At 44.8% G+C, this 23697-nt stretch overlaps 1 protein-coding gene across 4 annotated transcripts in view; it reads right to left on the reverse strand.

The window, feature by feature from the left end:
• JADE1 (jade family PHD finger 1) overlaps nt 1–19254 on the reverse strand; it is a 42788-nt gene extending 23534 nt beyond the window's left edge. The window contains exons 1-3 of one of the 4 annotated variants that reach the window (XM_084286420.1): nt 13061–13113; nt 12734–12898; nt 9981–10058 (exon numbers count right to left, since the gene is read on the reverse strand). In XM_084286420.1, the coding sequence (XP_084142546.1) occupies nt 9981–10032 (52 nt within the window). In that variant the 5' untranslated portion in view covers nt 10033–10058; nt 12734–12898; nt 13061–13113. Of the gene's footprint in view, nt 1–9980; nt 10059–11146; nt 11542–12733; nt 12899–13060; nt 13114–17990; nt 18510–19069 lie in introns of those variants that run through there. The other 3 variants (XM_084286418.1, XM_084286419.1, XM_084286421.1) reach the window with 3 other exon arrangements.
• Nucleotides 19255–23697: the final 4443 nt, after the last annotated feature.

Below are 23697 nucleotides of genomic sequence, written 5' to 3' on the forward strand. Positions count from 1 at the left end.
AAACCACTCCGGAACAGAGCAACAAACAACAGACATTACACAGAACATGCACAACAAACCTGGAGCAAGGTACACAGCAAACTGCTAAATAATTTATCTTCTGAGGTTAGAATGTATTTTAAAAACAAAAACAAACAACAACAAAAAAAAGAATAAGAATATTTCAAGTAAATTTCAGTGTTTTAACATGAAAATTGATTTGAAAGTTGTTTTTTTATGAGTCATGGGTGTTTCGCCTAAGCTCCTCTGTTTGACAATTCTAATTTTCAATTTCCATAAAGAGAGAGATAGAGAAAGAGAGAGAGGAGTAGCCGACTACCATTTATTAACCTGTGTGGAAAAACAAATTCCTAAGAATTTCTAAGATCCTATAATTACCATTCCATTACGATGTTCTGGAGAAAACTACAGAAAACCATGAGCAGTAGCGTAAATCCATAAATCCCTGCTTCTGAGAATCCTATCAGCCTGTACATAAATTCAGCAAGACCAGGAGGACTAAGTGAAATCAATCAAAATGTGTCAGAGAGATACAGCAAAAATTCACAACTGAAAACAACAGATTCTTCCTGTAATACAACAATTTAATTATTAACCTTTTCACATTCACACACGTGATTCCTTCCACCACCAGACTCAGCAGAGGACATACACCACATACTAATTAGCACAGATTACACCACACGGGTTAGCATTCTGGTTTTGTGGGTTCTGATGCTTTTCTCCATCTGCAGGACTAAAATCTGATTTTAGCAATAACTATCTGTCACTGAGGTATTCTGCTAGTTAGACCCCTGCACCAGCGAGTCATACACTTCAAAACTGGTAATTCCGCTGTGGATCTGACTTACTGTTGAGCTTGGGAAAGAAAGCCCAATGCATATGAGCTACAGATTAAGAGTGACAGGCAGCATTGGCAAAGCGTTGTCTTGTTCTCAATTTGTGGGAGCACAGCTGGTGACTCTGGAAGCTTTGGTACAGCTGTTCCCAAGCAATGTACGCATCTGGCAAAATTAGAGCAAGAGCAGTAGGAGGTGCTTCTGGGTCTTTACCTGTGTGCTTTAATTCAGCTCTGGTGACAACATACGATAAACTGAAGGCAAGTAAACAAGCCTTTTCCGCCTTTTTTTTGTTTTGTTCCCCACCATGCAGGTACTGAGGTGGATTTCCAGGCATCTTTCATGGCATACAGAAGCTGCAAAGGTGAGAAGTAAAATAATCCTTACTGTACCTTCCATCTCCACTTCCTTCCTGTGCTGTCTGCAGATGCCACACATCAGAACAGAGCCTTAAATGTGTATTTCTTTAGGCCACCGAATTAATTAACCACCTAATGCAACATGAAGGGGCAAATTTTAACCACTTCTGAATTTCCCAGTTTTTCATTTTAAATTACCTTTTTTATTATTTTTTATTTTTTTTATTTTTTTTTAAAGGGCTACGTGAAAGCATACTATGTAAAATTTCCATATGTAAGGGACAACTCAAATGCAGCCAGCCTTCCTCAGGATATATTATAATGAGTATTTTTTCCATGTTAACTGACTTCCTACACCAACTAAGGGAAGAAGTGTTTTTTACATAGGTCTGTAGTAACTGTTTCCTTAACATAAAACTAGTGAATGCACAGAACACATGGTATTTTAGTACATTACTGAAGAGACTGTTGTATTTTTCTAAGCAGTGTAAACTGACTGTACATAATACTATGAGGAAAAGGTGGAAAAAACTTCTCATGGGACTGAGATTTTGCTACTGGCTGAGATATGCAGTATAGCTAACAGGTGACCTTCGGCACGGGCTTCACTTCAATAGGGAAAACATTTACTCACTGAACAAACAGAACCCAGCTACATGGCACGCATTCACATATTCAAACCACCACCACTTAAACACAAAAGTGCAAGAAATTAATGGAGCCAGACAAATTATTGTAAAAATACCCAGCCCATAACGGTATTAAATTTAACTACTTATGAAAACTAAAAAGAGGAGCTTCAACTCTTCTTACATTAAACTTAATGGCAAAATATCACTGCTTTCCACTGTGCCAAGACCATGTCACTGAGCTGCCCAAAGCTGCTTTCATTAATAAGCAACGGACCAACTGAGTACATCAATAAAAGAGCAGGAGGAAAATGAAGGATGTGATTTGTCTTTTAAGCATTCTGTCCATATTTTGATACTTAATCCAGAAGAGGGACCTCACTGAAAGGAAAAGTTAACAGGCAATTGCAGCTACTTCAGTGATTAATGATCTGATTTTTGTGTCTAAGTACATGAAATACGAACCACTCCTGGATTATGTGGAAAGAAGAATCTGCTATGGTCAAAACACAGGGTTCAAAATAGTTCTTCTGTACTGTAAAAGCACATGAACCTAACAGAGTATTTTAGAAAGATTCCAGACGCTTTTCAACAAGATTACTCCTTCCAGTAAGCAGCCAATTCAACAGTTTCCTGCATACTAGCTATAGTCTAAAACTAAATTAGGATCACCAAGACTATAAAAAATGCTAAGGCTCAAGACAGAGTTAAACCTAGTTTTAATAAAATAACCAAAGTCTGAATCCCTGGGATTCTGAAGATGTAAAACTTTGTAAGGTAACATTAAACCTCATGGGAAAAATGAGTCCTACAGCAGGCAGAAGATAAATGAGTTGTTGGAGAGCCCACACCACCAAAAGCTGTGTGAGTAACACTGAATACAAAAAACGTTAAACTCCAAAGCACAGAGCTAAATAAACACATCTAGAATGTGCGATGCTATCAGCATTAGAAACCAAACACAACAGGTACCTTAGTAAGTGCCTATCCTTTTACACGGTTCCGAAAGGTAAGGACGAACATAGTAGCCTAGCTAGTGTCATTGCTCCACACCAAGACCATCCTGGTTCTTTCAGCTAAGATCGTTCTGGATGGCCTACGTGCTCATATCCCTTTTTAAAGGTTTTCATCACTGAGAGCAAAGAGATGAGAATCATACTCCTAAGTGCTGCTCAGTTTTGCCTTCACTTTTATTCACTCGAAGACAAAAAAAAAATTGCAAATATAAAAACACAAATGACTAATGAGATACAATTCACAGCAAGAGAGGCAAAGCTCCAACATAGTCCCACTGCTGCAAAGAACACTTTTAAGCCACAACCAGGAAAACTTTCTATTCACCAAGGGTATTACATATACACCTTACACTATAAAACCTGTGTTTTTATAATACCACTACAGGGTTTATAAAACACACACACCCTATGATCATAAAAGAAAGCAATCAAGGGGTATGAATTCTATTTCAGTACTTCTGAAGAGCGCACACTTCCCAGAAGGGAAACAAAACAAACAAAAAATCAATTCCAACTGTATCAATATGTTAAATGATCTGTCAAAAACATGTTTTGATTCTGAAAAGGCCCATCAAAAAAGAAAACTCCTTGGGACCAATAAAACAATTCTAGCCCTCAGGGAATTCTACCCCACAGCTAATACACTTCTCAGCACGAGCAGAAAAGGCTCAGCTATTATGTATCATGCACAAGGCTGTTGTAAAGCCACCTGCAAGGCACCCGGCTGCGTCCCCGGAGAATTACCTGCTGCTACAGCCTCTGCACACTTCAAAGCCTCGGATCAGTGGGCGTCTGAAAGCTTCTCCCACTGTAAACACACTCCTGCTACACCATTACACCAGGCAGCACAACAGAGCAAAACATCTCTGACGTGGATATATGTCTGGCTGTCTCTTCTGCTTAACGCTGGCATTTCCAGATGCCTATACTCTTCTCTTCCTCAGCTCAGAGACAAAGTAGGTGCTGCTGCCAACGCTGTCAGACAGATCTGCAGCCCGAAGAGAAAATAGAGATGCTCGGAGTCTCCCCGTTTAAAGCCTGGCTCACAGCTCTTTAAAGTAAGGATTCACATCATTTAGACATAACTCCACGTGTCCAGACCCACGTTCTAGCACAAAGAAAACAGAAACAGACTGATGGCAGTTTTCCTGTATATTACATATAGAAAGTGCTGTCTCTGCAGAAATCTTGGGGCCTCATCGTCAAGAAAGAAGAACGTATGGGAACACAGCCCACAACATTTCATGCAGCCTATGTCTTCTTCTCATGTTTCTCTTACTGGAGGATTTGCCCATCTATCTTCCTTATCTCTATACAGTAGCGTACTATTATGCAATAATCTAATTTGGATCAAAACAGAAAAAGCACCTGCCTTTTATCTCATCAATCCTGACGCTACTCAAAAATTAGCGTTATTTGACAACCACCCAACTGCAGCTGCCGACCTATGCATGGATCCATACGATCTCTGCCGTGCTTTACAGCAGCACTGCTCACTTGACACATACAACGAACAGCCTTTGCAGCATCCTGCCCCAGCAGTTCAATACATGTTCCTCCCATCATTGCTCTTCTCAGTAGTTTCTTCTCATTTGAGTTTTATAATCTCCAAGAACATAGACGGGACCACACAGAGACACACCTCACACTTCTATCAGTCAGGAATTACTTTTTTAAAAACACAAGGCAAAGTGCCACTCTAACTCCCTAACGCAAAACTCCGGTTTGATGATTCCTGTTACAGTGTTGTTTTACCCTAACTACATATGGAGTTTTATCTCGGGTTTTACTACGGATTATCATGGTCTATTTCAGCATCTCCTAAGGTCGTGTTCATAGGCTGATGCCATTATGTTGTTACACCTGACGATTCAGGTGGAGTTGGGTACACTCAGAATTAGCAGTCCTGTACAGAAACACGCTTCTCCAAAAGTGATGATTATGTGATGCCCCTTCCCCATCTGCAATGGCCTACAAGCACAGCTAAGTCTTCCAAATTGCTCTGAAGGAGTGCCCAGAAGTATAACTTCACCAAAAATCACCCTGCCACAGCGAGCCTAGCCTTTAACTAAGACACAGGTTGTGACCATTTGTCACCACTCCAAATGTCACAGCCCTTTCTCAAAAGCACAGCAGCGACCACTGAACTTGCTGCTCTGTCCAAATCCGAGCACTACCACTACGTTACAGCCGTTCCTTAAACACCCTCCTCATCCACAACCCGTTCAACTGAAAAACAAGGGATGTTGTGTTCACTTTCTTTTCGTGAAGTGCTGCACAGCATTTCATGCTCTGCTAAGTAATTGCCACCTTTCAAGCCAGCAGTGACCACAATTCTGTGGTAAAAATTACGTACACAGCTAAGGTTATGTACTCAGCAACCCCTGCATGGCACTTGGGGATCCATCTCAAACACAACAGGAGTCCAGTGGGATGAAAAGCCCTTTCTAAGATCTCTGTCATTCAGTCAAAGCAATGGATATTGGCAAGATGTTTACACTTAAAGTAACATTTGTTTAGCAAAGATAGACGAGGGGGCCATCTAAATTACAAAACTTCTGCTATCTGTAAGTATTAAATCTTTCATTTCTTAGAAGTGATGTGAAACGTTGTCAAGCCTAGAAATATTTTTCATCTGAAAGCCTCTTCAGTTTTTCTTTCAGACACTCTGCATTTAGAAGTATGATGAATTGATAAACCCTCCAAGAATAAAAACAAAAGGCAGCGCGGGAGCAAGCAAAGCAAAAAATCATGCTGAATTCCTTGCTCATGGAAAAGAGGAACCAAACTCCCACTGACATCAAGGTGGGCCTGGATTTCACCCAAGCTCCCTATAATTCAACTGCCTGAATTTCAAATCTCATCTCAAACGTGATCCATCCAAGTGTCCCAGCAGTCTGTGCAGAAGGGATGCCCTGAAATTATAAATGGAAACTACAACGCTGGACAACTTGATCACACCAGGAAACAAAGCAAAATGGATTATTCAGCACAAACCACATTTGAGGATTTACAGACAAATGAGGCTAAAATGTCAGGTCAAACACTGAGAAGGGAAAACAAAACAGTTTCAGTATCTAACACTTAATTAGAATAAGACCTGGAACCATAAAGAGGAGGAGCTTTTGAAATGGAGAAGCAAGCTAAAATACAAAGCAACAGAAATTACTTTTAAAATATCAAAGCCCTGACCAGCCACGCAGATAATAAGGACATAATTGAGTTTAAGGTAAACATTACTAATTTACTTAATACAGGTTTTGAAGAAGATGTGTACATCATCAGGCTTTTATGATGGGCCTGGCTAATATTAACGTCTATTATAGTTGCTGTAATACATTATCTGGAAAGGGATGGAAACTAGCAAGCTGTCTGTAGTCAAAAAAGAAAAAAAAGGACTATTTTGAGCTGCCAATAATCTTAAAACCTTCACCAAGCCCCTCCCAATCCCATTCCTCTGTATTTAGACAAAAGTTCAAAATCCAGAACTATGCCTGCAGCCATTTTTTGTTCAATTATATTTCATGGATAAAATGTTCAAAAGTGACCTATAATTTCAGAAAACGAAATCTCGGAGAACACACTGAGATATCCAGGGCCTGACTGCAGAACTGAGGTGCACAACTTTAACTGACACCTTTTGCTCACTGCTCCAGTTGTGCTATTTTGGTCTCAGGTCTAAATGTAGATGTAGAAGTCTGCTTTTAAGGGGACACAGCTCAATGATTTGCAGTAGTTAGGTTGAAGGACATAAGCTAAACACGTTGGAGGACTTGGAGACTGCATTTTGCATTGGAAAGAATCAAGTCAGAGGACAAAAAAGAAGTGATGAGAAAAGCAAGGGTGCTGTCTTTAAGCTGCAAGACTTTTAGAATGCTGTAAATAACATAAACCTATCCACACTGAAATACCTTACATAAGAAAATGCTCCAAGACCGTAACCATGTTGGTTAAGCTTCCCTCTGGTTTGATTTATTTCACTCCTAAACACTAACAATTCACCCTTCTTTCATATGACAAAAATAGAGCATTTTTTTCTTCCTCTGAAAAACTACAGATATGCTTAAATCTTCAGTATAATATATTTTTAGTGCCTGCGGGTTGAAGTTTGTTTTCTTGTAGGCACAAGGAACCTGATTCAGTACAGTGACGTAGTGGAAAAAGAGCTCTGTATGTTTACTTTCTTTTGTAGATAAATTCCATTATTAGTAGTATAGTTACTATTGCCTTATAAATATTCAGGTTCCTGAGTTCAACAAAATAAAATGTGTATTTCTGCATGTCAAAGCATCTTCCAGGTGGCACTAGTCTACCCCAAACAAGCATCATCATTCAGGCTACTCCAACAACACATAACCTGTGATGCTCGTGATGAATCCAAGATGCCCGATCACACAGTCTACTAGGGCACTGTGTGAAAACTCAACTTCAGAACTGAAGAAATCCAACTGCTGGAGGTCCCAATCCTTACCTTGCAAGATGAGGGAGAGCAGTGCTGAACTTTAAGCCAAAAGACAATCGAGTTCAGCGTGACAGGAACGAAAGAAGCAAACTGGAGGGTCAAGAGGTGCTACTGACTGAAGCACATGTCTGGCAACAGGACTCCAACTAAGTGTTGATTAAAGTTGCAACTTCTCAATTTGAAGGCGGCTGTTTGAAGTGCTCTGAATAGCCTATTTAACTGTTTTATTTCTCTGCAATCTCTGAGAAAGAAAAACAGCTAGCAGGAAAGTTATGGCTTCAAAAAAGGAGCCCAAAATTTCAGAGAAATTTTTGCCTTTGATTTTTTTTTTTAGGCAACAAAATTTGCTTACCTTCCATTGCACTAGCATCAGTACAGTGAATTAGAGATACTACTGACAGAGTAGCAATGGATCTCCACACAGAAATTAACTTAGTCAGATTAACCAGTAATTCCACTGAAGACAAGAAAAGATAAAATGAAAGTAAAACCTGTAAGACAAGAGCCTAAAACATGAGAAGTGGAAGGAAAGGGCCTGCATGTGAGAAATTGTTCTCATGGAAGTGTGAAAGCCAAAAAGAGCCTTGGAGAAGCTGACTCTACAGTATTATCTTCTGATAACATTTCTTCTGATTGCTAACTTTTACCTTTATCAATATGTAAGTAGTAACAGAATGAATATATATGCAGGAACCTGTATCTGAATTTGCCCACCAATTTCACAGTAAAAGGGCAAACAACAGAATCAGGACAAGAAAAAAAGAAAAAAGTGTAATGAAAGGGAAGTGGTGTATGTTTCAAACAATACTTGAAAACACTTTTAAAATGTCACTGACTTTTGCCATGCAATTTATTCAACAGAAAGTTATTCATATTCATGAGGCTTTAAATTAGAGATATCATAAAAGGCCAAGTACTTTTTTTTCTTATCTCATTTTCTTAGATCTTGAACTACGGAACAGATGAAAATAAAGGTTTTTAGAAAACATAACTCTCTATGTGTCAACAGCTCTATTCCAGACAGTCACATATCAAATGATATTACAAACAAGTATTATAATCAGTAACAGATCAGTCAACTATATTTATTTCAGAATTTAAACTCCAAGATTATCTGCTTCATATTGTATTTGGAAAAGCCTGAAACACAAGGCACACGAAGGGATCAAAGAGAAAGAAAAAAAAAAAGGAGAGTGAAAATAACTATTATTAGCAAAATAAGACACTATTACAAAAACCTGTTAGAGAGGGAATGAGAAAATGGTAGCGCAAAATTCTAATGAATAACATCATATTTGCTGCTACTTGTCTATTTCACAAGTAGAAACACAGCTTTGTTTTGGAGTACACTTCCCCTTTGAGGAAATACACCAATTTAAATTCTTATCACCCCAAGTAAATAGTCTAACCAAGAAAAAACACGGTAGGTTTTTGTTCTTCTGTGTGTTGTTTTCTCTTTTTTCCCCCAAATTTCCCAACTGCAGGCAGTTCTCCAAATCCAGGCCAAGTCCTACACATCTTTGATAGTTTTTATTCAATCCTTCTTTGGATGAACTCCTAATCAGCTTGCTAGTTTTCACCTCTGCCAATCCTTTTACCACTCCTTCATTTCAGCTACGGTTTGCCTAAGGTTAGCTTAGGGTGCAGATCTGGCTGTAAGAGCCACCTGAGCAGACTCCCACGCAGCACAGATGCTCCTCAGAAATGCATACAGGTGAAGTAGTCACCTGTGCAGGGCCACAGTGCAGGGCTATGTTCCTTTAGCAAATCCTTCAAAAGTACCTAGAATATCTCCCCAGTCATCTCCTGTAACATTTCAGACCGAAGTCTCACAAGAGACTTCAGAATTTGAAGATGTGCCACTACATTGGTCAAATTAAAGCTGAAAATATCTCTGACAACTGACTAGGCTGCTCTGTTGTCAATTACAATTAATTTGCTTGTTTGGGTAGATAAAACACCGTGGTACATTCCCCAATCTGCCATTTTATCTCTTCTTCCCCCTCCCCCCCCCCCTTTTTTTTTTAAATTAAAGTTTATTAATCCCTGGAACCCAAACACAAGAGAGCGATCACACAAAGCTCAGTGTTAGTTACGTCAGTACAGTAACAGTTAAAAATGTGTATGCGAATCAGTGATGCACTCAATTCAAGTTGTTCAAAGTTATTTCTCAATTCAAGTAAAATAATCTTCAAATAAAAATAAATAAATAATGGTTTTTACAGATCTGCAATAATTTCTGCTGAAGTCTGAAGCAATGTACCGTTCCATTACATAGAAGGGTCTGAGAACACCAGCGCAAAATTTAAAATCCTCACACAAACTTGTATGAAATACTGAGCTGAGGACAATGTTAGCAGATGTCTCCATCCAAGTTCTTTCCTTCTAATGATGAATTATGCTGCTTGCAACTGAAGATGTAAAGAGAGAAAAAGAAGACCAACTTCTCCTGTTTTATCTTATTAATTAACACTGTGAAGTCAATACAGTGGAGAGGGGATCCTGCATCTACCATCCACCTGTGCTCACAACAACAGAACTCAAAACTGGTTCTTCAGATACACATTTCCACCAGTCCAACCAATTCGCAAAGTGCCTCTATCACATAAAACACTGCATTAAAATGTGTTTTCAAACTCATAACCTACTGCACTCTACAACAAAGGAGCACTTACTGCCATTGTCGTCAGAATCCTCACTGCTGCTAGGAAGCCGACGTCGTTTCATGATCTCCACGGGAAACAGCAGGCAGCCTGCAAAGCAATGAGACAGCACTTAACCCAAGATAATAATACACAGTCATCAAGTTGTGTTTCTGATGGCACTCGAGGATTTACAGCACACAAAGGAAAACAAACAACTTTAAACAGCATCTGAAATACGAACAGTGAGTACCTCAAGGCTGCTTAATTAGGCAGTTATCATACAAACAGGTGAACAAAACTGGAGGGTGTCATGAAAACCCCACCGACACTTTCACCTTAAAACAAAGGCATATTTTGTTCTCAGAAGTCTTACAATCACTAAATATCTGCAGTAAATGAGCTTAACTATTCTACCCATTCTGACATTAGATTTGCAATACAATAACATTTTTACTGCTTCTGTAAATATTTACTTTGGCTAATATGCTTTTGGAACAATTTTATTCCTGTGTAAAGTGCCAGATTTACAAAATCAAAGATTAAAGTCTTCCATTTGCATTAAAAAAAAAAAAAAGAAACATCAGCAGTAGCAAGCCAAGCTTTCCCAGATTAACTAGACATGCATCATCTATGCCCTAGAAGGCAGCACCTTTAATGTAAAACAGTTACTTCTTCCTGCAGGCACATTTCCACTGGCCTGCCTAAACACTTAACTGCTTTTCAGGAATCAGACCAACACTTGATTACACAGAAGCTCCTCCAAGCTGCCAGTGCTGATGAATTCTAGCAATATTGAGTTCAACTGCACACGAACCAGTGATGTAAAGGCAAAAAGTCCCTTATCTTTTTATTGGCTATTCACAGGGTGTTGCTATTTCTGCATGTATTCTTTGTGAAATGAAACTAAATGCAGGAAAAAATAAGGTAGCTGTAAATAGCTAGTCAGCATTTATACATAAAAACTTACTGAAAAAAAAGTGTGAGTTGAAGAGCAGAAAAACCATGACAAGACAAGCGCAAAAAGGCACATCCACTCCAAGTTAAACTGACAAGGACTCTGGATAGCACATCAAACGTCCCCAGTCTTTGCCAACCACTTATCAATCATGCTATCAATAAGGCCTGGGTGTTCTGCTAGCAGCAAAGTCCTACTACATGCCTTCACCGTGCAGATTTGAAATCAAGTGCCAAAATACCTTTGCTTCTAGGTGGGTGCAGAAAATCTAACCTCCTCTTTTTCGTGTGAGCTGGGATTTCCCAGAAACCTTTCAGCAAAAATCTTTTCATTGACCCCTTCAGTAAGCTGTTAACTGCTTCTACTATGTTCAATGAGAACATGACTCACGGTAGTAAACTTGACAAGAACGCTTTCAACTTTAAGAGTAATTCCCAAAGTGATAAGAAGAAAAGCCTAATCAAAGTCTGACTCTATTTCCAAAAATGAAAATCTTCTCTTCAAAAAGCAATCCATGTAAAAATAAGCATCCTGGAGATGATAAAATGAACTTTCTGTCTCAAAGGAGAGCATAAGCAACTGAACCTGAGACTGTTTTTCACTTCCAGAGAACTCTAGTGTGTTTTAAGAGCCCGAGTATTGCAAGATTCCCTCCTTTCTGACATTATCCACACGAACTGGAGGAGGGAGAACGTCTCTCACACACACTGTCTTTCCAGAGTAGGATTTACTACGGCTGCCATTGACACATGTACCAGTTTTGGGCCGCAAACTTTGCTCGCTAAAGGTACACTGAACGGTTCATTTCACAAAGACCTGCTGTTGTCATTTCATGGAAGATCAGATATAATTTCTGATGCTGGAGAATAAGGAATCAGAAAAGGCCACCTCTCACAATGCAGAAAGAATTCTCTCTACGAGAACAGATTTGACGTGGACCGGGACTTTCTGTGCATGACAGACAGAAACGTTGCCAATTAAACACACACACACCACCAGCCCAGACCATCAAAATCACCTGAATACAGTTCTGGTATACATGTAAGTGTGCTAGTTCCAGAGACTTTTCCAGTTTCATGTGGTCACTTATAAAAGACAAAATGAAACAAAATGAAAAGAAAACAACAACAACAACAAACCTTCATATCCAAAACAGGCTAAGACAGAACTGAAAAACAGACCGGTAGCTGTTATAAGGCCAAAACCTGGGGGTAAGTACCTGTTCCTTAAGATACTTTTCCCGTAACCAAAATAAATATTAGTATTTGCTTTGTTCAGTACTGAAGAGCACACTCACTCAGTGTGGAAATACCTCCTAAAGACAAACTAAAGACAATACGGAAGGAAATAAAGAAAAATGAAGTTATTTCAGAAACACAGCTTGTATATTCCTGGTCAAAATCCTCACTTCTTGGTTCATTCCCACATGGTCTGAAAAGTATTACACACCCTAAAGCAAGATTACATCGCTTATATACACTGAGACACACTCATAAGCTTGAGATGAACAAGGAAATTTGAAATTCTGCCCTTCTGCATCTTTTCAGACAAGTGTATTTTGAGTCCACCTTCTCCTAACCATACTTCTGCAAATCCATAAAATAAAGGAAAGGCCAGAAGCCTCTCTTTTGCACCACATATCTTAATAAATAAATAAATAAAATAATAAAACACTTCTTTTTTATTGTTGTTTAAAGGAGAGAATGGTATTGACCCCTGCCATTTGAAGCTCAGCTAGTCAGCCTCCAGCAGCTCCAGGAAGCAAGGGAAGCCAGAAGCGCAGCTACTTCCCCGAAGTACAGAACATCAGCTACAGCAGTTAACTTACCTGCCTGCTCTAGTCAGGTTGCTGAAGTTGACCACACCAAAAAGCCTGTCCCCTCAAAAATAACACTAACGGAACTACACGATCCAGTGGAGCTTATGTGATATTCTTTTACAGATGCACACGAACCAGGAGTTGTGATGCAGAGATCTCGTGTTCCCTTTGAACCTGAGTTTACAGGGAGGTAAATCGCCAAGTGGCACTTGGCTGCTTGGAGCAAGCATCAAACCTCGTACACCTAACCCCTTAAAAGTTTTGTTACTACAAGTGATAAGCAGCCTTTTTGACTTCTAAACTAATTTTAAAACATTCCTTTTAAACAACACCCACCAGATGTTCACACTGTATGTTATAAAGGTAACGCTGGAATAGCCCATATAAATTAAAGCCATGCAGCCCGAAATGCTGCTGCTCATAAGGGTACCACAGTGCCTCTGCCCCACAGGCCATTGGTTTCTGTTAGTTAGCAGTGACCTCCGAGTCACACGAGGACTGCATTAAAAATAAACACGGATTACTGACAGTGGCGGCTAGGTGCAGACCTTCCCTGTTCAACCAGACACACACAGCTTCTGCCAGCATGTTGAGAAGTTACTGGGAATTCAAGCAACTTTTTTCTAACCTTGAAAAGAAGAACTAGAGTAACTTATTCTTCACGGGACATCTGTAACTAAAACCAAGATCTTTTTATACTGAAAAAGGCAGAATGGGAAATCTGACAAATTTTTCAGTAAACTGCCAATTTCATTCCCTTTCCTTTCCTAATCTGGGACTTGTGTGCTACTTCTCTTTGAAATTCTCACCCTTGACAGTCACGAACCTGCTGGTGTTTTTCACCTGCCTATATTCTGACATACACTTAATATACTCAGGTGTAAATATAGTGCATCTGATTCACCTCTGATCTCAATAAAACATAATCTGAAACAGAAGCAGGTCAGCCACCTCCAACAGGTCAGAAGTAAAGGTGACTCCTCGGGGCTGACTGTAGCACACCGGGTTTAACGGCACAAACTGGCTATGATCGTTATGCGTGCAAGTGGAGAGAATTCACATTGTGAGCAGGATCACACAAAAAGGGTGAAACATTTAAGCCAAGCCTTAGACTCATTCCAATAAAAACTATGCAACGCAGCCTGTGACACTTGCAGGACAGGAAGGGACCACCCAGGCTATTGAGCTCAATTCCCCAAAATTGAACGCAACTGCGTAACTGCTGTTTAGCCCAGGAGTTTCCACCAAACATTTGCTCCATCCACACATGCCGCAGAACCGCTTCCCAAGCCCCTTCTCAAAACGAACACTTCTCTGAGGTGAGCAACAGCCAGCCACGCAGCACCTCTGAGCGCTGCATCTTCCATCACTAACACATCCGTCGCTGCTTCTCCCAAACCCCCACACCAGCACCAACAGGGCATGTGCCCACGCAGAGTCCACCTGCAGAGTAAGCTGCAATGCAGCTCAGCAGCCCTGCCCTAACGCAGGCTGCTGCACCACCCAAACCACGCAGTCCCCAAGTTTTCAGTCACACACGTGAATTCCCAGTAACCCGGCAATTCCAGTGGGACGAGCAGAGTTGTTTCATTTAAATAAGCAGACGCTGACTGCCATTCCAAATAACAGAGAATCCCTCAGATGGAGCCCTCAGGTAAGTATTTTTGCTCTGATTCTACCTCTTCCTCTAATAGAGGCACGAGGGAGAGCTCCCAGCACAGCTTGTGACAGCGCTCGCACAGGGCAAAGTTTGGATCTGCCTAAGAGGCCAGTTCTAATACAGCTGAGAGCCTTACTAACTTCTGCGTAATGTTTCAGTTTCATCTCCTGGAAAGATCATTGTTTCTTCCCTTTAAAACCATCCTTCCAGAGACCAGGCAATTGAGCAGAGCAACACCCAGCACGCTAGCAGTTATTTCTACTGAGAACTCCGCTGTACTATTTATCCATTTACTGGGGGGGAAGTGGACTCTGGCAAATGCCAGCCTTCAAGCACAGCTTTACAGAAACAGCTGCGATTCTGCTGTCTGTGTTACTACATCTCCGAAGGGGAACAGAGCATCTAAGAGCGCTTCACACCATCACACCACAGCAATAAATGATGGTGATGAGGCAGAGGCTGTGACTTTTTAGACACTGAGCACCCCTAGATGAGCCGGCACAGCAGAGCTGCACTGGTGAGGCCGGCACAGCTTGCAATGGGCTCTGCTGCACCACCCTGGCAGCTGAAGGCACAATGCTCCCCAGAGACATGGCACCAGTGGCTTTTTCCATCCTTGTTCATCACACCAGCTCAGAGAGCCGAGCTCTGGGCTTTACCCATTGACTGGGTGAACACTTTGAGCATACAAAGCTAACTCTGGACTTAGAGGTGAAATTGCTACTCAGCTCATGTTTAAGACAAGATTACAATGCCTGAAATGCTTCCTCTGGCTACTGTATTTCAGAGAGAGCAATAAACCATTTTCAAGATGCCTGTAAAATGCTGCACAAATGAAATGAGTAGATGATAATCCAAAATCAATATCAGCCCACAAAGTAACATTTGGATTTACATACCCCTGTGGAGGTGAGCCACAAACATCTAACTCTACACAAATAACCAGGCGGACAGGCACTTCTGCCCACCTCCCAGCCACGGCTGGGAGTGCAGCGGGTTAGAGTCAGCGGCATGACCCAGTGCAGCAATGCGTTACCAGCACGCACTCCTCATTTCCTACCTCAGCCAGAGATTGATTTAGAAGAACCAACAAGCAACAGAAGCTACGCTGGACAACAATACCAAAATCTTTCCATTTTTCCACCATCACTGAAGTATGGGGATTGCACACATACAAACAAAAGCTGAATCCTTTTCCCTAGCTTCCTGGGAAAAATCCAGACATTATCCCATATAAAATTGCAGATGCATATCCACACATATATACACCCATGTACTGCATATATATATATACATACACACACACACACACATTTGCATGCAAGACACCACAGAACTTTTTATGCTGCTACTGAGCAAGCATGGACACCACAGACTTCTGTCCCTCAGTTTGACCTCCAGTAGATATACGGTCAAAGAGAAAGATGCGAAGCGTGTCAAAGTCTTTGTCATGCCAGTAATGAAACAGAATCAGACTTTTTAAAATAACTATGCTTGAAAAAGTCTCCTTCTGCAGGTCGAAGATGTTATTCAGCACAATTCTTACCAGAGTATCTTTAAGGGCTGTATAAACATCCGGGTAGAAGGAGTTTGTAATTCAAACTCTGACAGACAATTAACTGTAGCCATGTTAATGGGTGTCACTATAATAAACTACACTGAACAGCTGCAGAGACAGAATGGGAAGAAAGCAGAATTATGACAGATGTACACCCTGAAGACAAACTGAAAAACTGGCTTTTCCTGCAAGTAACCCACTAACTGCAATGACACTAATTACCTCCAGTACACAAGAGATCATTTCAGAATGGTTATTGTACACAGGGAAGCATAACATGGCCTTAATCATATGGACAGTAGATGAAGACACTAGGTTTCTGCTACAGTTCTCTCCTAAATAGCTGGTTTATGGTAACACCTCAGTCTTCATTGACTGACACATGAGACAGGGAGAGAAAAAAACTTTTTCATCTATGCCTACAAGAAAAAAACAGAGCTACACCAAAAATAAGATACACTATTGAACTCCACCTACAACTTCTTAATTCCTTTTCAGCACCAATAAAAGCTTTGATAGCAACAGTTTGTAGTCACAAAGAAGAGTTCGTGTTCCCAACTTACATGAAATACTCCTGCACTATGTAGCACAGGTCACGGCACAAAAACCCACAGACCTTACATTTAGAGACGAAGCCTCAAGCCTTGCAAAGCAAGAGAAGTACATTTTAAGGCCAGAAGTGTTCTCCACAAGGTCTATTTCTACTAATTTCAGCACACCTATTCAAAATGTATCAAGGAAAGGCAGAAGCACAAGGTGGATGTGTTGGCACAAGATGTTTCAAAGATGCACGCGCTCATTTAGGCACCTGTGCAAAGCCAGCTCATAACGTGACCTCAAGACGTGGCCAGGGGCAGCTTATTCCCAAACTTTGCTGGTGAATGTGACTACTGGAAGCCTTGAGAAGCAGGCTCTGTGAATGAATGCAACCCACCCCCCACCCACCAGTTTGTCTTTTCCACCTAGAAAAAGCTGGCAGCTTGGACAACTCCAGCTGAAAACAGCAGCGCCAAGAAGCAGGGCTAACCACAGGGAGAAAGCATTAGAGGAAACACTGCAAGTTTTTTTATTCTGTGAATTGGGAATGAAACCAGAGAAGCTAGAAGGGAAATCTGCAGCTGTGAGGGGAAAGGGGGGTTTATTATTATTATTTTATTTTAAACATATGTATTACACAGAGCTCAAACACAGGAGTGAATGGTATCTGCAGCCAGAGGGAAAATCCTACCACTAAAACGTACAACCCTCGCTGTTTCAACAATATCCCGCTGAGTGTGAGAAACCTCTCGAAATAGAAGCATAACAAGCGTATTTTGGCGTAACTCGGAGGAAGGCTTCAGCTTTGCAAGCGTGGGCAGCCTCTGATTCCCCCGGCAGACAGCGCCCGCTTCCAAAGGCGATTATTCCCCATCGCGGTACAACCTTCCTGTGAGGAGCAGCAAACGGGACTGCCGCGGTACAATTAAGATGTCCCCGGAACGCGTTGCTGAGCGGCAGCCCGGCCACCGGGCGCTTGAGGGCTGCCGGGGCTGAGGACGGCGCCGGCCGCCAGGTCAACCCGCTCAGCCCGCGGGCACGCCGCGGGGCGCAGCTGCCCGGGGGCCGCCTCAGCGCGGGCCGCGCGCCGGCCGTTAACGGCCGCGCCCCGCGCTCCTCGCGCCACCGCCGGCTCCAGCGGGGAGAGGCGGCGGCGGCCCCGGGCTCCGCCTCCCGCCGGGGCAGCGGCCCCGCCCCCGCCGCCCGCTCCCATTCGCGACGGCCCGGCCGGGCCCCCCCCCCCTCCTCCTGCCGCCGCCGGCTCCCTCCGCCGCTCCTCCCCGCCGCCGGCCGCCACCAATCGGCTGGGCGCCGGCTGCAAATCAAACTTGGTGCCCCCGGCCCCGCGCCCTCTCCCCCGCAGCCCCGGCGCTGCCGAGCGCGGCCGAGGCGCCTTCCCCTCCTCCCCGCGGCGGGGGGGGGCCGGGACGGCGGCACGGCGGCGGCTCGGGCTCCCTCTCCGTGCCCGTCTCTCCTCCCACTCCCAGACAGTTCTGGAAACTGTGTATCACCTCTTGTCACAGGGAGGCAGCCAGCAGGCGGTGCAAACAAACAAACACGCCGCGCCTCCGCCCTCCCCGAAATAACGACAGCCCCGCGACGGAGCGGCAGCGAACTGGCGGGCGCCGAGGGGCAGGGAAATAAAAAATAAGTAATAAATAAATAAATAAATAATAATTAAAAAAAGAGAGCCCCGCGAGCATCCCCTGCGCGGGCAAGGCGCGGCTTTGTCTCCTCGGGGCGAGGGGAGCAAGCGCCGGGGCTGCCCCGCCAAGTTGGTGCGCTGCTGCCCGCCGCTGCCCGCTGCTGCCCGGCGGGACCCGCCCGGGGTGGCCGAGCCGCCCCCGGCATCCCGCGCACGTGGGTGCGTGCCCGGCGCCTGCACCTGCTGCCCGCTGCCCCGGCGGGGCTGGGACCCGCACGCGTGCGGCCACCTGCCACCTGCGCCCCGCCGGGCGGCTCGCGCTGCGTTTCAGCCCCGAGCGGTTTCTGCGCTCCCGAGGCGCTTTCCCTCGCTCCGCCCGAGCGCAGCCCGGCAGCGCGGCCGGGGGGCAGCCCCGGCGCCGAGCCGCAGCCGCCTCGGGCCCCCGCGCTCGCTGCTGCGGGACGCGCGGGCGCCGCGCTGCCAGGCGCTGCCGGCGGCTCCCCCGCCCCTCGCCGGGCGCCGCTGCCATCCGCCCGCCGAGCGGCTCGGGCGCTCCCCGCCGCCCGCGGGGGGCCGCGCACGCCGGCGCCCCGAGGCTTCCCCCGGCGCCCCCGCAGCGCCGCCCGCCCCGCGGCCGGCGGCCCGGCAGCCCCCCTCCGGCCGCCCCCTCCCGGCTCGCAGCGCCCCGGCCCGGCACAAGTTGGTGGTGGGATAGCGGAGCCGCCGCTCGGCCGCCTCCCTCCCCTCGCCCCGCGCCGCGCCGCGCCGCGCCGAGCCGCGCGGCTCTTGGCGCCATGTTAATGACGTACTCGCTTATTTCCACTAGGCAGCGACCTTCGGCACCGAGCTGCTCTCCCGCCGCCTGCGGAGCGGCGAGGAAAAAGCCATCAAAGATGGCTGAGCCGGCGGCTCCCCCGGCTGGCGCGGGGCGGCGGGCACGGTTACCTGCTGGCGGCGGCGGCGGCGGCGGGGCGGCGGCGCTGAGGGCGGCTGGCGCGGCGCGGCCGGGCTCCCCCTGCGCGGAGGGCTCGGGGCCGCCTCATGAGTTCGGCGCGGCGCCGGCAGCGGGCGCGGAGAGCGGCTCCCGCGCCGCCCGGGCACACGCACACACACACACACACACACACACACACAGAGCCGGGCACACCGCGCGCACACACACACACACAGAGGCTCCCTCTGACTGACGTTTGTACTGGGTACGGAGGGAGGACTCCGCGCATCAAACTCGTTTCTGGGTCACTGCTGCCACAGGGGGGAGCTGCTTTAATCCCCTGCCAAAACGGGAAGGCGAAGGAGGGAAGGGGGAAGCCAGCGCCGCGCACCGCCGCCGGGGGGAGGCGGCCCCGGCCCCGGCCCCGGCCCCGGGGGAGCCGCCGTTAACTCTTGGCGGGCCTCGCCTCAGCGCCCCTGCCCCGGGGGAGCCGGCTCGGCTCGGCTGGGCCCGGCTCCCGCACAGCCGGCCCGCGGCGCCCCGAGTCGCTGCCCCTGAGCCCCGCGCTCCCTGCTGCGGGCACGGAGGCGCCGAGAGTTGCAGGAGGCGGCCGCAGGCAGGGCGAGGAGAGAAGCGCCCCGCCAGCCCCGACTCGGCTGCTTGGGACCGCCGCGGAGAGCCAGCAGCGCCCTGCATGCTGCTAGCGGGCAGCCGGGGGACCTGAAAGCGGCAGCTCCCCGCCCGCCGCGCTGCGCTCCCCTCACGCCGCGCACCTGTGCCCCCCTCAGCGCCCGCTGAGCGAGGGAAGCTCCCCCTGCGTCGAGCGCCACCCGGCACGGAGCCGACAACGCGATCGCAGCCGCGGCGTTGGGGCGAGGTGGGGAAAGCGAGCCCCAGAGCAGGCAAAGACAAATGAACGCAGCCTCCACTGCGAGGCTCCGCTGCCGAGGCATCGCACCTCAGCTCAGCAGAGGAATCCGCTCGTTACTCATCCGTGCAGAGCGAGCCCGTTATCCCGCCGTCTCCCCCACCCACCTACCCCTAATGAAAGGGCGCCTATTTCTGCACATCCTAAAAGTTGGAGATCACAAAAAAAGCATTTCCCTGCCTCGAGATATTTTTTCCACCATAAAAATAAGATAATTATACTGCTTTTCATAGAACAGCCTGGAGCATCTTCAGATTTTTAAGCGGGAACTAGGACTTCAATTCTCCTTGTTTTCATCTACACTAACACTTAAAAAATTAAAAACTATATATATACACATATATATATATTTTTTTTCTCTGTTCTCTCATGCTGAACTTGGCGCCCAGCCCTGTGAAGACACCTAAGGGACTACCTGTGCCCACCAGCAGTCTAACCACAAGTACCTCCACTGGTATCACTCCTATTTGCAAGGCTCAGGGCCTTAGCCTTTCCCGTGTATAGTGCTGTGATCACCCATGCGACAATCGCAGATCTCACCAGCTGGTGCTCTGCCCACCAGTCCTCAGGACTCCTGTCACCCGTCAGCTTTCTCCCCTGAGATTCCAAAAACCTACCTCACGTGCTACTTCTCAATGCTGCCAAGGGAGTCAAAGACCAGAGACTGTTGATCTCTAGTATTTAAGCAGCACGTGCCCGCTGCTGTGCTATGCTATGGTATCTAATCCCTTAGGGGGTTTGTAGGGTTTATGAGTGGTTTTTCACTCAGTGGTTGGCAGGCCCCTTGGGAGCTCAGCTATTGCTACTTGGTATTTACTATACGGACTTATGCACCCCTACTGGATGAATATGAGTTTTGCTTAGTTTTAAGAGGTTCACCCACTGCAAAGCAGCAAGGAATCACTGGAAATGCTGTTTGCCCCACCTTTCTGAATTCTTTCCAAGAAAGTTCAGAGCTAGCTTTTGAGAAAACCTTAAACATGAATGCACTCTAGTTTCTTCAGAGGAATGATAAAAACCTTACTGTCTCAAGCTCCTTGGATTTGAGGCAGTATTTCTATTTTCCTCTGATGGGTTTTCCTTTGCATATACAGCCAAGTTTAAGTTAAGTCTTGTATTTTACGAAACATTTCTCTTGGAAGCCATGCAAGGCCATACATGTAGGAGCAGAACATGAATGTCTGCAGAATGGTGGGCTGTGTTTTAGGATGTAGCCACTAAAAATCTTTTCTGCAGCTCAGCAAGTGTGAGCCTTCCTCACCGTAAACCCAGCGAGTCCAGCCTTTATGAGGAAGGTAACACAACTGGAAGACACATCCTTTTTTTGCCTCTCCATATGGTATCACCGAGATTGTTCTGGATTAACACACTCCTAAATCCAAAAAGAAATACTGAAAAAATACAGAGTTTGTAACTAGAATAATATTTTGGAAATTAGTACAAACCATGTTACAATTAAGCAGTGGCACCCTGTGCCACGTTAAAACTACACATATAAAGTTTTGTACCAATATAGCTATGGTCAAACAGAAAAGCATATAACAGAGCATACCAGGGTAAGCCACCAGCATTGTTTAAAAAAAAAAAAAAAACTCAAAAAAGGGAACTACATAGCCTGCATTGAGACATTCACTGCAGAAACAGCTTTCATGGCTTTAGGCACTTGATTCCTGCCTGAGGATGTCAGGCACCAGAAGGAACTGCACAAGTGATCTTCACCTGCTTCTCAACAAAATCCGTGTCTAGTTCAACTTGCCAGGGCAGGCAGGCTGCCTACTATAAACAGAGAAGGATGATAAAAGCAAGCCACTCGGGGCAAAGAAAGAATTCCTAATTCTGCGTCAAGCCTCTGACCACAAGCTGACTGCAAAGATCAGGAACTAAAAAAGGAGAGAGAACCTCAGAATAGTTTTCTGCTACCTCTTCTGGCTACATTTGAAGATGCGTAACATCCTGCTGGAGGTAGACTCTGTAGAAGTTTTATCATGGACATTAACAGGGCCAGAATTTCAGCCTTCATCTCTAACCTGTTCTAATGAAATCTCATACATTTCTTAGACCCCACACCTTGCTCCGTCATCTTTGTATCAGTATTAATACTCATTCCAGAAGCATTCAGAGCATATATATCAGGCTTGGAGTTAGGCATCATCCTAACACACAGAACTACTGGTCCCTTCTCCATGTTGTTTCACCAGGTATAGTTGCTCCTTGTTAAAATTTAAACTATATAAACGATAAAAAAAAATTAAGTTCTCCCTCTTGACTTATTTCTGGGCAGCTGCACAAAGCCAAGGAAGGAACATGTGGCTGGCTTTTTAGCACTTTCTTACAGGATTTAGTGGAAATCTGTTGCTGCAGCAGTATCTGCTACAATGTTTTCACTTTTTTTTTTTTTTTAAATTTGATTAGTATCAGTTACTCCTTTAATGTTTGCAATCTTTTTCCATTAATCCTTGCGGAGTCTCATCCTACACAAAGGCAGAGCTAATGAACTCGAGTTTCTCCCCACTATAAAACTTAGTCCTACTATCAGTTGGAACTCAAACCTTCTTCTTTTGCTCCTTTTAGCCCCCCCCCCCTTTTTTTTTTTTTTAAAAAAAAAAAAAAAAAAAGAACTTCCATTTTCCCCTTCTTGCCTTTCAAGATTAGAAACCTGAGGGGAAGAACACAGTATGGATCCAAACCAACAGTGTCAATATTTTAACTTGCATTTAATCCTAAAGACAGCTTTCACAACTCCTGGGAGAGATGCATACATTGCAGAGAGGCAAGACATGCACATTTGGGCCATATCCTGTTCAGGTCTGTTTTGTCTTCACTTGGCCTACACGCATGAGTGATAGGAAAAAAAATCAATTTTGACTCATGCACATGTAAATCTTTATCACTTACAAATTGCTTATGTACAATATTCTTAACCACTGCAGAAATAAAACTTGCTCACATGGCTTATGTACGTACTACAGAGAAACATAATTGCCCCAGTTTTGTCTAATTCAAACACATCATTTATGGCAACATGGCATCTGACCACCACACAAAATCATCCACAAAAGTTAATTTTTGCTCTTGCTTTTTTTTTTCCTTCTTCATAATGACAAGAGCTGACTTTAGGTGTGTTTGGATTAGAAAGATCAGAAAGACTAGACTTGGGTAGCATGTTATTTCCTTTTACTCTGAAGGTGAGGTTTACATCTACCGTCACTGCAGAGTCAGAGGCCATACTCCAAAGATGTGCTTTTTCCAGCACTCACAAGCCTCATTCTTGTGGTTTACAGTTTCTTGTTTTATTGAAATGTAGCTGTTTGGAGAGGTGACTAGCTGTACATGTATGTGTAAGACCCGGTAAGTACAAGCTGTGCTGTTAAGGGATAAGGAGGGGAACAGATGAAAAATGAGTTCTCAGAACTCAACTTTCTATTTAAAGTGTTATCAAGCAGGGTGCTTGTAACTGAGAGACTAGAGTAGTCTTTTTAACGACAAAACTTGAGAAGTAGAGATAATGTTTATTTTATGTGTGGGTAAGCAGGGGCATACGAAGGTTAAATCACTTACATAAGTCACATGTTAAGTCAGCATTAAAACCAAGAATAGAAACCAAAAGTCATGCCTCCCAGTCCAAAGCTTCTAATGATTAAACTACATCCTTTCCTTTGGCCTGCTATATAGCACCTATCAGAGTACAAAGTATACCTCCATGACACTTTG

The sequence above is a fragment of the Netta rufina genome (assembly GCF_964035555.1).
Source record: "Netta rufina genome assembly, chromosome: 4".
Lineage (NCBI taxonomy): Eukaryota > Metazoa > Chordata > Aves > Anseriformes > Anatidae > Netta > Netta rufina.